This window comes from Hydractinia symbiolongicarpus, chromosome 12, assembly GCF_029227915.1.
Source record: "Hydractinia symbiolongicarpus strain clone_291-10 chromosome 12, HSymV2.1, whole genome shotgun sequence".
NCBI classification, from domain to species: domain Eukaryota; kingdom Metazoa; phylum Cnidaria; class Hydrozoa; order Anthoathecata; family Hydractiniidae; genus Hydractinia; species Hydractinia symbiolongicarpus.
In genome coordinates this window covers 25,038,128-25,051,828 of record NC_079886.1, presented here as the reverse complement: position 1 = coordinate 25,051,828, position 13,701 = coordinate 25,038,128, and the positions used below count along the sequence as shown (strand labels likewise).

The 13,701-nt window shown below is 39.0% G+C and overlaps 1 protein-coding gene across 1 annotated transcript; it reads right to left on the bottom strand.

Annotated features, from left to right (window-relative positions):
• Window positions 1–257: 257 nt before the first annotated feature.
• LOC130621414 (sushi, nidogen and EGF-like domain-containing protein 1) lies at window positions 258–2,085 on the bottom strand. Its single transcript, XM_057436696.1, has 4 exons — window positions 1,897–2,085; window positions 860–1,138; window positions 436–528; window positions 258–386 (listed from the first exon to the last, which is right to left on the bottom strand). The coding sequence occupies exons 1-4, from the start codon at window positions 2,083–2,085 to the stop codon at window positions 258–260; spliced, it is 690 nt and encodes a 229-aa protein (XP_057292679.1).
• Between the last annotated feature and the right edge of the window lie 11,616 nt (window positions 2,086–13,701).

Sequence of the window (13,701 nt, the reverse complement as noted above, 5' to 3'; positions counted from 1 at the left end):
TGTTTGTGGTTTCTGTGTTAAGCAAGTGCTTTAGCAGATTTTAAACGCATTAGTTTTAAAATGCACATTACATGGAGATTATGCAACTCGACTGATTTGGAATAATGGCCATTCGATGCTTTCAACCATATTTTATAAATTGAATAAAAACAACCGTTGCTTAAAAATTGCAGACTTCTTATTAAACGCCTTTTTATTTAAATCTTTTTGTGTTAATCAATGTCGTTTGTTTCAAAAAACATATTTTGTTACACACTTCAGCTCACACTGCTAAAACCACAATAATTAGTTAAATACAATGTTATTACATTTCTAGAATACCATTTTGACACATCTATTATGTTGCAAGTAATTTTGCTTGTCCTATTTAAAGTTGTAAACAAATACTAAATAGAAAAGTTGCATTATTTAATCACCATATCAAAAAGTACTTACTGGATCAAATTTGCGATATTGAAGTTTGTCATAGCTTAAAATTGCATACGTTTTTTCGCCATTCGATGTGATAATAGATTGGAAAGTATTGGTCTAAAAATTTGCATTAAACCACCTTTGATAACAGAATTGTAATTAAAAGTCATAGATTTAATGGACAAATAATATAGACAACAGAATAAAGTAACCACAAAATTCATTTTAAAATGAAATATTAACTTAAACTTGGTGAAAGATTTCTTTAAAACGAAAGGAATGTAGCTAGTTTTGTTTCTTGTGTTTGCATAAAAAATTAATTTACTCTGCATGGTTCTGCTTTGTCTACCTACTTATCAGAAAACCTTTTAAACTTTATGTTAACATTGGCGAGTCATCTAAAAGATAAAGCGACTAAGCTCTAAATAACTGTGGATAAAGTAACTACCTTATTTTGGTTTCCGTACTGTGATGCATTATACCAAGTTGTTACGAGCGTTCTTTTTCTATCTGCGGTGAAATTTTGATCTTTTGATTGCAACAAATTGTTTATTTTTTTCAAATCTTGCGTTGAAATAACAGTGCGAAAGTAGATATTGCAACTTCCACATTCGGAATTGAAAATAGCATCCGTGTGGTACACACGTAACGAGTTGTTAGGTGCCTGTGACCAAGTGGAGGAGGTTGAGGAATACGACAACGAAGAAATGACGCCATTACTGTTTATCTAAAGGGATGCTATAAAATGCACGCTCTGCGACAATAATGTCGGAGAAACCTGACGTCGTCCACCAAGTGGAGTTGAATACAACATTGCACATCGAGTAGGATATCAAGAGCTGCGCATTATGTATAGTAGTAATTTTGATTTTAGATTGTAATTTACTATTAATTATCATTAACCACAAAGTAAAAGTTAAGATCAATACATTGCTCTCAGCTCCATGTATTTACAAGCTGATAGAGGGATTTAAAGAATAGGTCCTTCAAGGAGGAGATTTTAATTTTTATACATTGCAACACTTAATAATAAATGAAAAAAACAAGACACAATATGTCTAAGGGATAAGTAAGAATTTGCTATTCCTCGTGTGCAAATATATATCTGTTTTCACATCATTACAGTTTCCATTTGACAAATTAGTTGTGATTCTTTTATGTCGACTTCATTTGAAGGTGAAAAAGGTACGAAAAACGTTTATATGACAATAGCCACGTGAAAGTCATTAACATGTTTTTGTTTATTTGGGTTATGCATCGTGTGAATTGAATTTTTAAGATTTAGTACAAACAAAATTAAAATAAGTTAACACAGAAGGAGGTAATGTAAAAAATGACAACAAGTTTTTATTTTTGGTGTTCTTATTTTATTCAATCAGAAGTGCAGTTTTAGAAAACGCATGTATAAATTAACTCAATTTTAAATTAAACCAAATTTGGAAAACCAGTTAAAACATATAGAAGAAGTGTTTTGGCTACACTTACATATAATGTTGATAGATATGTGTTCCAAAATTTAATTGTGCTGTTTATATTCACGATAAATGCACCATCATCTACTGCACCCAAACCTGTGTCACCAGCATTCGTCCCATAGTCCAAAAAGGCACCAAAGCAAATCTCCACAAAACTAACTAGAAGCAACAGTCCAGATAGTGACTTCGCAGGATTCATTTTTTTCTGAATTTTGTTATGTTCTGATAAAAAGTATGTCTACAGACGTTTATCTAGAAAAAGGATCAAAGCAATTGAATGTAAAATAGTTATAAATAAAGAGAATACATTTTCCACAGACAAGACTGTTTAAAAGCTTCTGACTTACTTGCGCAGAGTTCTGTTTAATAAATATTTTTTGTAAAATTAAGCGATTGCGAAACTTACTGACTGTTTTTGTTCACCTATTCGACACTAGCCTATCGAATTTTAAGACGCCCATTGTAAGTATTAGAATATACTTTATAAATATATATTACAATATCCGTATACTTTACTTGTGCAAAATGGTACCGCAAGTAGCGACAGCTTCTTTGATCTTGCTGCGAAGTCTTTGAAAAAGCAAAGGTTTGATTTATTTTATTTATCCTGTTTTTTTTTTATTCATTAATTTAAAAGCACAATTATGGCTAACATTTTTTTTAAAATAAATGTCTGACCAACGCCAAAATAAATTTGACCAACGCCATTTTACCTAATAACGCTTTGCTATCCGTTCTATCGTCTAGAGTACAACAAAGTTCTAGCACTACTTTAACATTAATATCTTAAATTATATTTGTGAAGCCATTACTATGCACCTGAAACTTTGAGGTCAATTAACTTGGAAACGAGATGATGACGTCGGTGATTTTTCACTACGTGGGTAACTGGGACCACCCGGGACCAATTTGGGAAAGCTTCTCAATCCTGGGTTTTCGAATCCGTTTCGGAATACATGGGTTTATGACGTCATCAAAAAACCTATCACAATATTTCTGTAACCGTTTGTCAAAAGTACATGATCCTCAACCTCGTTCCCAGGGCAATTTTTCGCTTTTTTGATATCCGTGTCGGGCCAGGCTGGTTATAATCAGCACGATTCGTGCTGATTCTTAATTTATTCAAAATTTGGTCATATTGTTAGGAATTGAATGCGGACCGCCGACAACACCGTATTGCTATAATTTATGCAAAGCAATCTTGGATCGAAGTCATGGATAGAGTTTTATTTTTAATTAGAAACAAGTTAGTTAAAGTGTTTTGAGTTTTTGCTTCGAGAAAATATGATTGCAGTGTCGCCTTCGCTATTTTTTTACCTACATACAAATTTCAAATATATATTTTTTATAAAGTCTTCATCCCTCTATAGCTAGCTAGCTAGCGAAGGTCCAAGGCGTACTTTTGTAGCTACAAAGGTTGTGCAAGCCGAGGTAGCTAGCTAGCTATAAAGTAAAAGTACCTTTAGCTAGCTATAGCTAGCTTCCAAGCCACAGAATTCTCAGAGGGTTTTGTGATTAGAATTACTGAAGATGCCTATTATTATTGAAATTATTTACCAAGGATAGCCTCTTCAGTTCCTGTTGGTACTGCTATCAACACAAGTCCTGCGAAGCGGGGTTCTAGCGAATTTAAAGCCATTTGAGCTGTGAAAGTCGTGCAAGCACAGGAATCACTAAACTAGACAACCGCCCGTAAGATATCAATCCTATTCTTATGCAGAACGCTAAGCAAAAAGGATAGATTTACACTTTTAAAGTCTCTGACATGATTCGGCTGTGGTTAGAACCCAAGACCTTCCACACACACTGAAAGCAAACGCCCTACCACAAGGCTAGCTAATTAACTTTTTAGTATTTTTTAGACACATGCAGTCTTGCTGACGTGAACCTCTATAAACCCAAGTTGAGGCCTTATCACGCCGGCATTATGGTGGCGTGGTGTAGCTATATATTATACTAGTATTGAGTCATCAACGCAACCATGTGTCAGATACAGATCAGATATATACGTTTTGACGTATATAATAACTAGCTCCTTTTGTCTGTTATTCTCGTAACGTGCATATACACCTAAATAAAATCGTATTGTCTAAAAAATTTTACAATGGGCCTGGGGGCGAGGTTGCATGATCCTATACGTGATCAGCGTTTCAAGATCTATACGATGAAAGCAACAGGTCTACTCATTTCCTAAAATAATTTTTGTGTGTTTTGGCAGATTTAGAGATTATAAAGTGTTCGTTGTAGCACACCACACACTATAACAACACTCCTTTAACACTAATTTGGCGCATTCACGTTAACATCATGAACATTAAAAATACAATCCTGGTACACCTAGCAGATACCCGGTCAAAAAAATAGAACTATGGCAGCCAACAAATCTAACGGCAGCCGACAAAAATCCACCCCACGTCATCATCATAAATGATAATAATGATCACTTATGCTGATATCAGCAAAAAATATCTGCGCATGTGCAAAACCCACGAATTTGATAAATTTAACTTCCGCCGACGGCATCATGTGCAAGGAGAGTAAAATAATTTAAAAAGTTCTTCTCATCTGAAAATTTATGATAACTATTTTTCTGTAAATAAATGACTGTCTCAGAAATGTCCAAAGTTTAGGGCATGTGTAACAAAGTAGTTAAAGATAATCCAGCGGTGTTCAGCCATATCCCAGACCACTTTAAGACGCAGGAGATGTGTTAGAAAGCGGTTGAGGAATATCCCTATGCGCTCGAGCTTGTTCCGGATTACTTAATGTCCCAAGAGATGTGTAACAAAGCGATTAAAAAAAGCCATGGTATGTTTCTAATCGTGGTGTGTTTCTAATCATTTAAAAATGCAGAAAATGTGCATTATGGTTGTTGAAGTAGAACTCTATATGCTCGAGTTTTCCCAAAACGCAGGACATGTGCATTATGGTTGTTGAAACAGACTCCTATATGAACGAGCATATTCCAATTCGTCTGAAGAACCAGGACATGTGCATCATGGTTATTGAAGCAGACCCCAATATGCTCGAGTATGTTCCATATTGCTTCGTGTCCCAGAGCATGTTTAACAAAGCAGTTGAGGATAATCTTGTTGTGCTCGACTATGTTCCAAATCACTTCAAAATTAAAGAAATATATTGACAAAATTACTAAAGCAAATGAATGTTACAGTGATGTAACACCACTAAATATCAAAAATATGAACATTGCAAACCTAAGCGAGTCAATCCCTGAAAACAAAGGCAAAAACGAAAGATTCGTGATTGGATATCATGACCAAGACGACAATCTATCACCGTTATTGATAAAAACCCTAAAAATATCAACTGCCAGGGTGTTTCTCAATACAGTGAGACTTTCACCTTCACTATGTCGTTCGATCTTGGTTACTACCCTGAGTTGTTGAGAAAATATGCTGATATCTTTAAGAAAATGAAGGTTTTGAAAAGCATTGCTTTACCAACATAAGTGTGAAGAAAGATCGTTATATCAACTCTAAACTGAAAGATTGGGAAGATATCTGAGTATTCTTGTGAATGTACGGCCATAACGACAATAAGAAGCATCTATTGACAGGGTGGTCGCAACTATTATCTACAAGCCTACTTCGAAGAGTGAAAATACAAAGAGGTTGAACTGCATGGCGCTTGCTACCTTAGTGAATCTGAGGAGGATATCGATGACGAGTGTTTTACTGAGTAATAGTTTATCGCATGTTTATATAGTTGATAACAGCTATATGAAAATACATAGATGCATTTCGACAGAAAGCAAAATTAATGAAAATTCCGCGATACTCTACAAGGAATAAAGATGATATTGTTGAGGCAATCCACAAAGCTAAGTATAAAGATATTTCAAACCAAACAAGCGGTCATTATTGCAAACCTTGTATTGAAATTGCATACGAAAAAAATCTTGCGAAAGTTTTTGAAGTGATGAATAAAAAACAACTTTTAATCCGTCACTTACACGAAGTAGCCAGTACCCATTATTCAACACAAAGATCTCTGCCTTTCCATTAGCCTGTTTGTTGATAATAGCTGCCTGATCCTCGATTTTGTACAAACCTTAAACAATTCAGATCCGCGTAACGAACTGATTAGATGTTGACTTCCAGATACTAAAATTATAATCATTAACAAGATTAAACCATCCGCCTCGATTACTAATTGATTTCAAAGCGACTCTCGTGCACTGCCCTAGGTAATCATCAAAAATCAAGAAAGAAGCTATAACACGTTTCCAAAAGGTGCTCCAATATGCTAGAACTCCAGTCAATTTTGCTGTCATGCCCATCATGTACATGTTACCTTCAGACATAAATCTTCGTATTGGTAAAATTAAGGGGTATAATAAGGTGATCTACACAAAATGAAGAAGCCCTTTGGGACCTCGACCAAGCGTCTCCCATCGCTTAGCGGCTCCGCAGAAACATCACAGGCAAGCAACATGATCCCTAAACATCGCCTAGCTTCTCCGCAGAAGCACGAGCTAATACAAGCAGAGCAACATGCAGATAACAAGGCTGCGTTGGTTACGACTGGAATAGCGGTTATTGTTGGTTATATCTGGCTCAGGTAAGAGGTTAAATGTCCGGCGCACACCGTAAAGTACCAACCTCACAAAACAACACAAAAGACATGGAAAGTAAATGCACAAAATGTTAACACTCTTTGCTACTACATCTTCAGGATGAGCCCACGTAACGGACAGCTGACAAGAATGTGCGTTAAGTGCTTGGATGACGCTAAAGCATCAAAAGAACGTACAAAATGACTACACGAAAAACAAAGACTACATTGTCAAAACTGCGATTACCCTGGATATCTATACTATCTAGTTTCAAACAGGATTCACAATGCCTTAGCAAGGGATAAAGAGATAGCCTCCCAGGAGTATCTAGGATGCGATATTGTAACATTTATGAAGCATATCCAAGCACAGTTTAGAGGCAGCATAAACTGGGGAAGCCGAAGGCAGTGGCAGTTTGACCACAAGATACCGATAAAATACAGAGAGAACGGGGTATATTCTAGCGAAGAAGAATAAATTGCGAGACTGCGCTACACAAACATGCACCCCATGTGGATTGACGATAATCAGACGAACGTTAATCAATATATCTCTGAATAGAGTTGTGTTAGCGTTAGCATGATATAGTCTAGGGTGTTCAATCAACTAACTAGACTCTACCTTCTGGATTAACGACCTTTTGAAACGATTTTCGGCGCTGCTGCCTCTCTTTCCAACGTATGCTATAACAACAGCAACATCGCTGATGCTCCTCAGCCTGTCACTGCTAGTATAATGGTGGGCATGAGTAAACCAACAGCTGAAACGATGCTTGTTATAGTAATCCCTTGATCCTTGAACAAGATTTTAAGTTTTTCAATGAGAGATGTATCATCTTCCATTATTTTTATCAGCATTTCCTTAATAGCGATGAGCTGTCCCTGAATCTTGGTTGGTAGTAACCCATGAGCCTCCCATGCTGCTTCTTTTTGATCCTGTAGCCAATGGCTTTGTTCCGAACCTCTTGCCGTTCTTCAGATTCTCCGGGCTGTGCTCTCTTTTTCTTAAAATTTTCTATCTCACCATCATAAAAAGTTATTTTATTTTTTAATAGTTTCAAGTTCCCACTCAAAGTTTGGAGTTCGAGATTGAACCCTTTTCTTTTACGTGCGGTAAAAATAACTTTTCCACCAAAGGAAGTCGCCGATAGAATGCTCGTCGTTTCATCCATAACATTCTCCAGTAATGGTATGATTTTTATATCGTCCGCGTTCTTGATCGCCTTACCTATAATATTCAAAAGATTTTGAGTCGCTTCTTTGCTGCCCTTATTTGGTGTCATAGCATCCTAGGCCCTTTACGAGGCCCACATTTCGGTTCGACGTTATTGCACCGACTGAACGGAATTCCCCTTTTTTTATTAACAAGGTCGGTTATATCTTCACTGTTAAAGATAAGCCGATCCCCCAACACTGGAAACTCGTCAGAATGTCTAGCATCTGGCATTCCTAATGTATTCTCATTAGTTTGGTGTCTTGCCACATCTGGTGTCCTTAAGTTGTTTGCGTCGAGCTAGTGTCAGACTGGGTAAGGTCGTCAGGTCTACTAACAGATGCATCATCAGTATCATCTTGAATATTTTCCTCAGGTGTAAAATCGTCTTCTGGTTCATACGTTGGATTAATAGACATGTATTCAACAAAAAATCATCTAATAATAAAAGTAGTAACGAGTAACAACATATTTGGAAAAACATTTGATCCAAACGCAGAATTAAAATGATGTTCGGAATTAAAGGCAACAAACGAGTGTAAGAGTTAGCCAACCTTGGACTTTTTTGATCTTGCGGTGATTTCAAGGGCCCCGTCCAACGTGACGAAGATTTCATGTCGTTTTTTCACTCCTTCCGGCATACCTGAAGAACTGCATTCGCTGACTACAGTTGGTATACCCTTTATTTCTCCCCTTTATATCGTCATATGGCGACCAAGGCCGTACTGCCTAGCATTCGGAATACACAGGAACATCTCGAGATCTGCCCTTTTGAAGAGGGGTTGTTTTTGTTTATCACATAAGGTCTCAATGTCTCCTGCAGGTATTGCGTTGAATAGGGTGAGTTGTGAATACATTTTTCTCCATGCCGATGCCCGGCCAGAGGATTTCATTTTGCTCAATCCAAAATACCCCAACTCCTACTGTGCTCGAGCCTTACGATAAGACATGCAACCCTGGACCTCTTCAGCTCAGCTTTGATCTCGGCCCAGTCGTGGATGAGACTCGGCTCTTCATCGATTAGTCTCATGTCACTCTTTTCATTCGGATACCACAAAAACAAAGGCAGTATCTGACTGCGTAAGTAGCCAAAGACTGTGTTAACGATGCCTACCCGAAATAGCCAATTCAAGTGTCATTGCCGACGTTTATCGATGCTTTCGTCAGGTTTGACATCATCAACCACGAAAAGATTTTCTTTGCCTGCGAATAACGACGAGATTCAAATAGTTGGTCCTTGTGGTCTATCAGAAATACATAGGGGTCTTTCCAAAGTGAGGCCTTCTCCAAATAAGAAGCATTCCACCGTATAGTCGGCACAGGATCACAATATTGAGGAAGTGTCCCTTGTACTCAATTTCGAGGAGGTTCAAAACACGTTGTGTCTTTCCACAGGACGTCGGACCTGTAAAGATTGCTGTATGGGAGTCTTTTAAAGCATCCAACATTTTATTCTAAATTTTTGAACTTTGCCGTCTACTGCGGCGCAGCCTAAACATATCAACACACTCCCATACTTACTTTCCAATATTCTCCGACAGGCATGGCAGAGCTTAGTATTTCGAGACTTGTACTCCATGTGTAACGGGGCGTATTTTAATTCTCCTTCAAGACATCGGGCTATCTCCGATAAGTTCGATGTAATTGGGTATTTGTATGTGAGTAGATCATACAGGATGAGGTAGTTTTCATCCTGTTGAGCACCCCTAATTTCCGCATCAATAACAAGGAGGTCTAATTTAACGTCTTCGATATCATCATTTTTAACGGTCGCCCGCCTCTCCTTCGCTTTTTTGAGGCAGTCTATGCAGGTCTTAGTCCAACCATTACCCCTTATTTTAAACCTATGCAGCGGTCGAATCTCTCTGCATACTCTACAAAATAACACAACCATTTACTATTGCGCCTTGTTCTCGCTGTCATGCCATGGCAACGTCGAGAAGCGTTGGAGTATTAAACGATTTTTTTGTATGTGAAGCGTACCCTATTACTTACGTGCCTTTCATAATTTTACCAAGTGTACCCCTCTTCAAACTAGGCCTCGATATGATCCTGTAGAAGAATTATTAACTCATATAACGGTTGCATATAATTACGACGTTCGGCGTGACCCCTTGAAATTCTCCCGAGATCAAGGCATTTGATGCATGTTTTTGTCAGACGTTTGCCCTTTGCCTTGTACAAATTCAAGGGGAGGGATTTTCAGCAATTCTAACACTGCTTAACCACTTCCCTATTTTCTATATCTCCGGGAGATATAGTAACCTGACCATGTGCTCTACTTAGGCTTCGACATGATACTTGGCATCGACCACCCTTTTTCCCGCAATCTCGCTGCTGCAAAAGAGGCCATCATCTTGAGAACGTCGTTTGTATCCATTTTTGTAGATCACCTTGACAGATCTAAAAACTTCTTACCTGCCATTGCATAGGCAAAGGTGAAACCAAGGTCTACCACTGTCTCGTACAACATATCCAATATCTCCTATTCCTTTGGTTTTCTGTTGCTTGCACTCATTCATTATTACTACTGCATTTTACAAATATCAATACTTGGCTGTGTTTGGCCTTGTTTTCCCTGTTGGGGTTCCGGATTAGCCGATGGCTTGTTGGGTCCATTCCCACCCCTGCCAAATTTATACCAGACGCCTACTCTTATGGCAAGCACGGCTATTGCTCCAACTCCATAAAGGTATACATCCGTTGACTTGCTAGGGATTGCGACAGGTTCCTTATCATCCTGTGAAGAACCTTTGCCCACGTTGTCCTTTAAGTCTGCCTTGTTCTTTCTATTCCATTCGTCAAATCTCTTGTCAGCTGCTACACGACCCTCATTCTTCGGTGGTTTTGTTACAACCCTCTCCTCTTGTTTTTGCTCTTCTTTACTCACTTATTCTTATAGCACTCTTCCCCTCCTCCACCTCATTCTCCTTCTCCTGTTTCTTTTTGCTCATATGCCGAGCAATATGGCCTGCTACAAGTAGTGGGGCTAAACAATACCGAATAGTGCAATATACGAGTATTCCCAAATCTGTCATAGAGTCTCGGATTATAAGGTCTTCTTCGATATCTCGGCGCAATTCATCTACAGAGTCAATATTCACAAAGTTACCGATCATGCTAGCATACAAGCTTATAACATGGGTAGAAAGTTCCCTAGCTGTTTTCTCACCCTTCTCTTAAAGTTCTCACTGTACATACTCTGCATGGCCCTTGTCGATAGCCTTGTCAGGACCTTATCAACAAACCCTTCCGTGTACTTCTTTGGCAAAAGGTGTCCTTTACCTTTGCGAAGGACCTAATTTAAAATTTGGCGTTTATTGGGTGGGAGCTCTAAATGTTCATATTCTGCAGAGGTGGCTGTGTCGAATACTTCTGCAAGCTGACTCATTCTCTTTATTAATAGTCGATATCGGAAAAGTACATAGGCAATCAGAGCATGGGGCAGGAGTATGGCGATTAGTGTGCACACCTCCATTTTACTTATGCTTGTCGTGTAGCTCCCTGAGGTACTCAATATCTACCTCTAATATATACCCATCCCTATTGTCATCAACGAGCTTCCCGATTCGCCTTTCGGTAAAGGCCTCAACGTTCTGCACCCATTTAATGCCATCATTGGGAAGGTCTTGACGCATCGCTCAGCCGTACAGGTTGTTGGCATCCAAACACTGCAGGTAGAAAGATTCAACCTCTCGATCGCACTGGTCTCCCATATACTTATTATTTGCTTCCGCATACCGGTGTTCGACCTGTGTTATACCTCCCCTATTACCTTTTTCAAACATCAATAGCATGTTGGGGTCTGTGAGAAGCTCTAGCTTGATCTCTGTAAATTTGAGTGCTGCCTTCCATGTCAACCCGGGTGCGGAGTAGAAATGGGCGGGATCAAGGCTGTAATTGTCCAAGCAGACGCCTGGAAATGTCTCGAAGACGTCGGCTAATAGCAGTACGTCTATTGTCAGGTAGATGTCATGATAGTCTCCCATATCAACCTTATCACCCCCGGGGTAATGGCATCTCATACCTCTTTGGCATAGGCATGGTCCCTGTCGCTGATGCCCTTCATATTCAGCTTGCTGTAAAATGCCTCCTTGGGGGGTAGCTCCAGCTCCTCAAATCGATGCCATATATCCATATACTCATATGGATAGACACCTGTTCTCAGCATCACCCTGAAGGGATCATCCTTGTCGATGAAATTTGCCATTTACGGTACATTTGCCTTTACCTGCTCCCGATTAAGCTGCTTCGTGGTACTCGAGTCGCAAGTTTTGCACCAAAAACTTGCCATGTATTCAGAGTTTATTCTCTGGAATTTAGGGCCGTTATCTGCACATTGCTTACATTTCATACCTGCAACGTTTGTACCAATGAGATTGCTTGCCAATTTGTCCAGGCTTGACGCCATGAATTGACAACTGTCGATAAACCTGATTTTGATCTTCTTGAAGGCTCTCGCCATTGCCGTATCCCATAACTCCAAGTAGTACCTTGATTTTGACATTAAAACTGATGTACTTCTCCGTATTCTCTGCGATGCACCCAATGTCCTGCGTGTCGTATTTCTCGCTCAATTCCCGGATAAACAGGTGTGCTTCATACCCTGATAGGATGTGGAATATGACAGGTATGTGACTTGGTATCTTGTATTTGAGAATTCAGCTGTTATGGGCCGCACCGCTGTATAAACCTGTATAGTGACAATGGTCCCTGACATTACGGTTGTTTTTGCAGCCGCCAAAGGGTTTTAGGCATATATGGCATCGACATGCCTCGTCATGTTCCCTTTCTAAGACCTCTGTTAGTGGCTTCATGTCCTGCTGTGGATAGGTATAATAGAGACGTTTCACCTCATCCTCCAGATGGTTAACGAACCTCGTCACACAGTCCTGTACACTTTTAGGGGTCTGGTACATTCCCATAGGCAAGGGTACTATACGTGCACCAGCCGGATGGTACATGCTTACTCATCTTCAGTCGATTTCATCTGTGCTCTTTTTTATATAACTAGTTAGCTATACCTTGCAAATAAATCCTTTATTAAATGCTCTTCCACGCTAATCCATGTCAAACTTGCAGATCCATATATAGCTAGCTGGCTATAGCTTACTGTAAAAAAACTTCCTTTAAGTCTTTCTATAGCTAGCTGTAATTTTTATTTCTTCTTGCCAAAGTGCACTGATAATTATAGAATAGTGTTTCTTTTTAACCTTTACTTTATTCCTCACAACACAAAATGTATGGTATATGGAGCTTGCAACTTCAGGAAGCTAACCCCTAAAACCAACATCAACAATATGTCTTCTCTTGCCTCTCTATAAAAGTCAGTAATTTAAGTTTTCTTCGATTCCAACATCTTACTTATGTCAATATACCACAAAGAGGGTTAGCAACATCATTTAAACGTGTTATTAAAAACAAAACGTCAGTTAAAGTAAAAAATTAGTTGAAGAACCATCAGGCAGGATTTTGCATTTCTGCCTCTTTTCGCAGCAATAACCAGAATAGTTGTGAAAAACTGACCATGAAAATTATTTGGATACATATAGGTGAATATTTATCATAGCACATCCGTATTTCATTCTCAACAGAAAATGCTTCACCCCGATCAGACCTCTGATCATGACGGGCGAGTATAATGCGTGTAAGTCATATTGAACAAAGTAGTTCTTCTTCAATATGACTTACACGCATTATACTCGCCCGTCATGATCAGAGCTCTGATCGGGGTGAAGCATTCTCTGCTGAGAATGAAATACGGATGTGCTATGATAAATATTCACCTATATGTATCCACACCATCCGGATAAACTATCTGAGTTCATCACTAACATATTGCCGCACGTAGTGTAGTGGGTTCGCCTGCGGCTCCCAGTTCTGGGGACCGCGGATCGAATCCCGCTCACTGCTTGGCAGTATGTTAGTGATGAACAAAGTAGTTCTTCTTCAATAAAATTATTTGGGCTATCGAGACAAATGAAAACAAGCCAAAAGTTTGGCCCTACAAAGCGCTTCGCTAGCGCC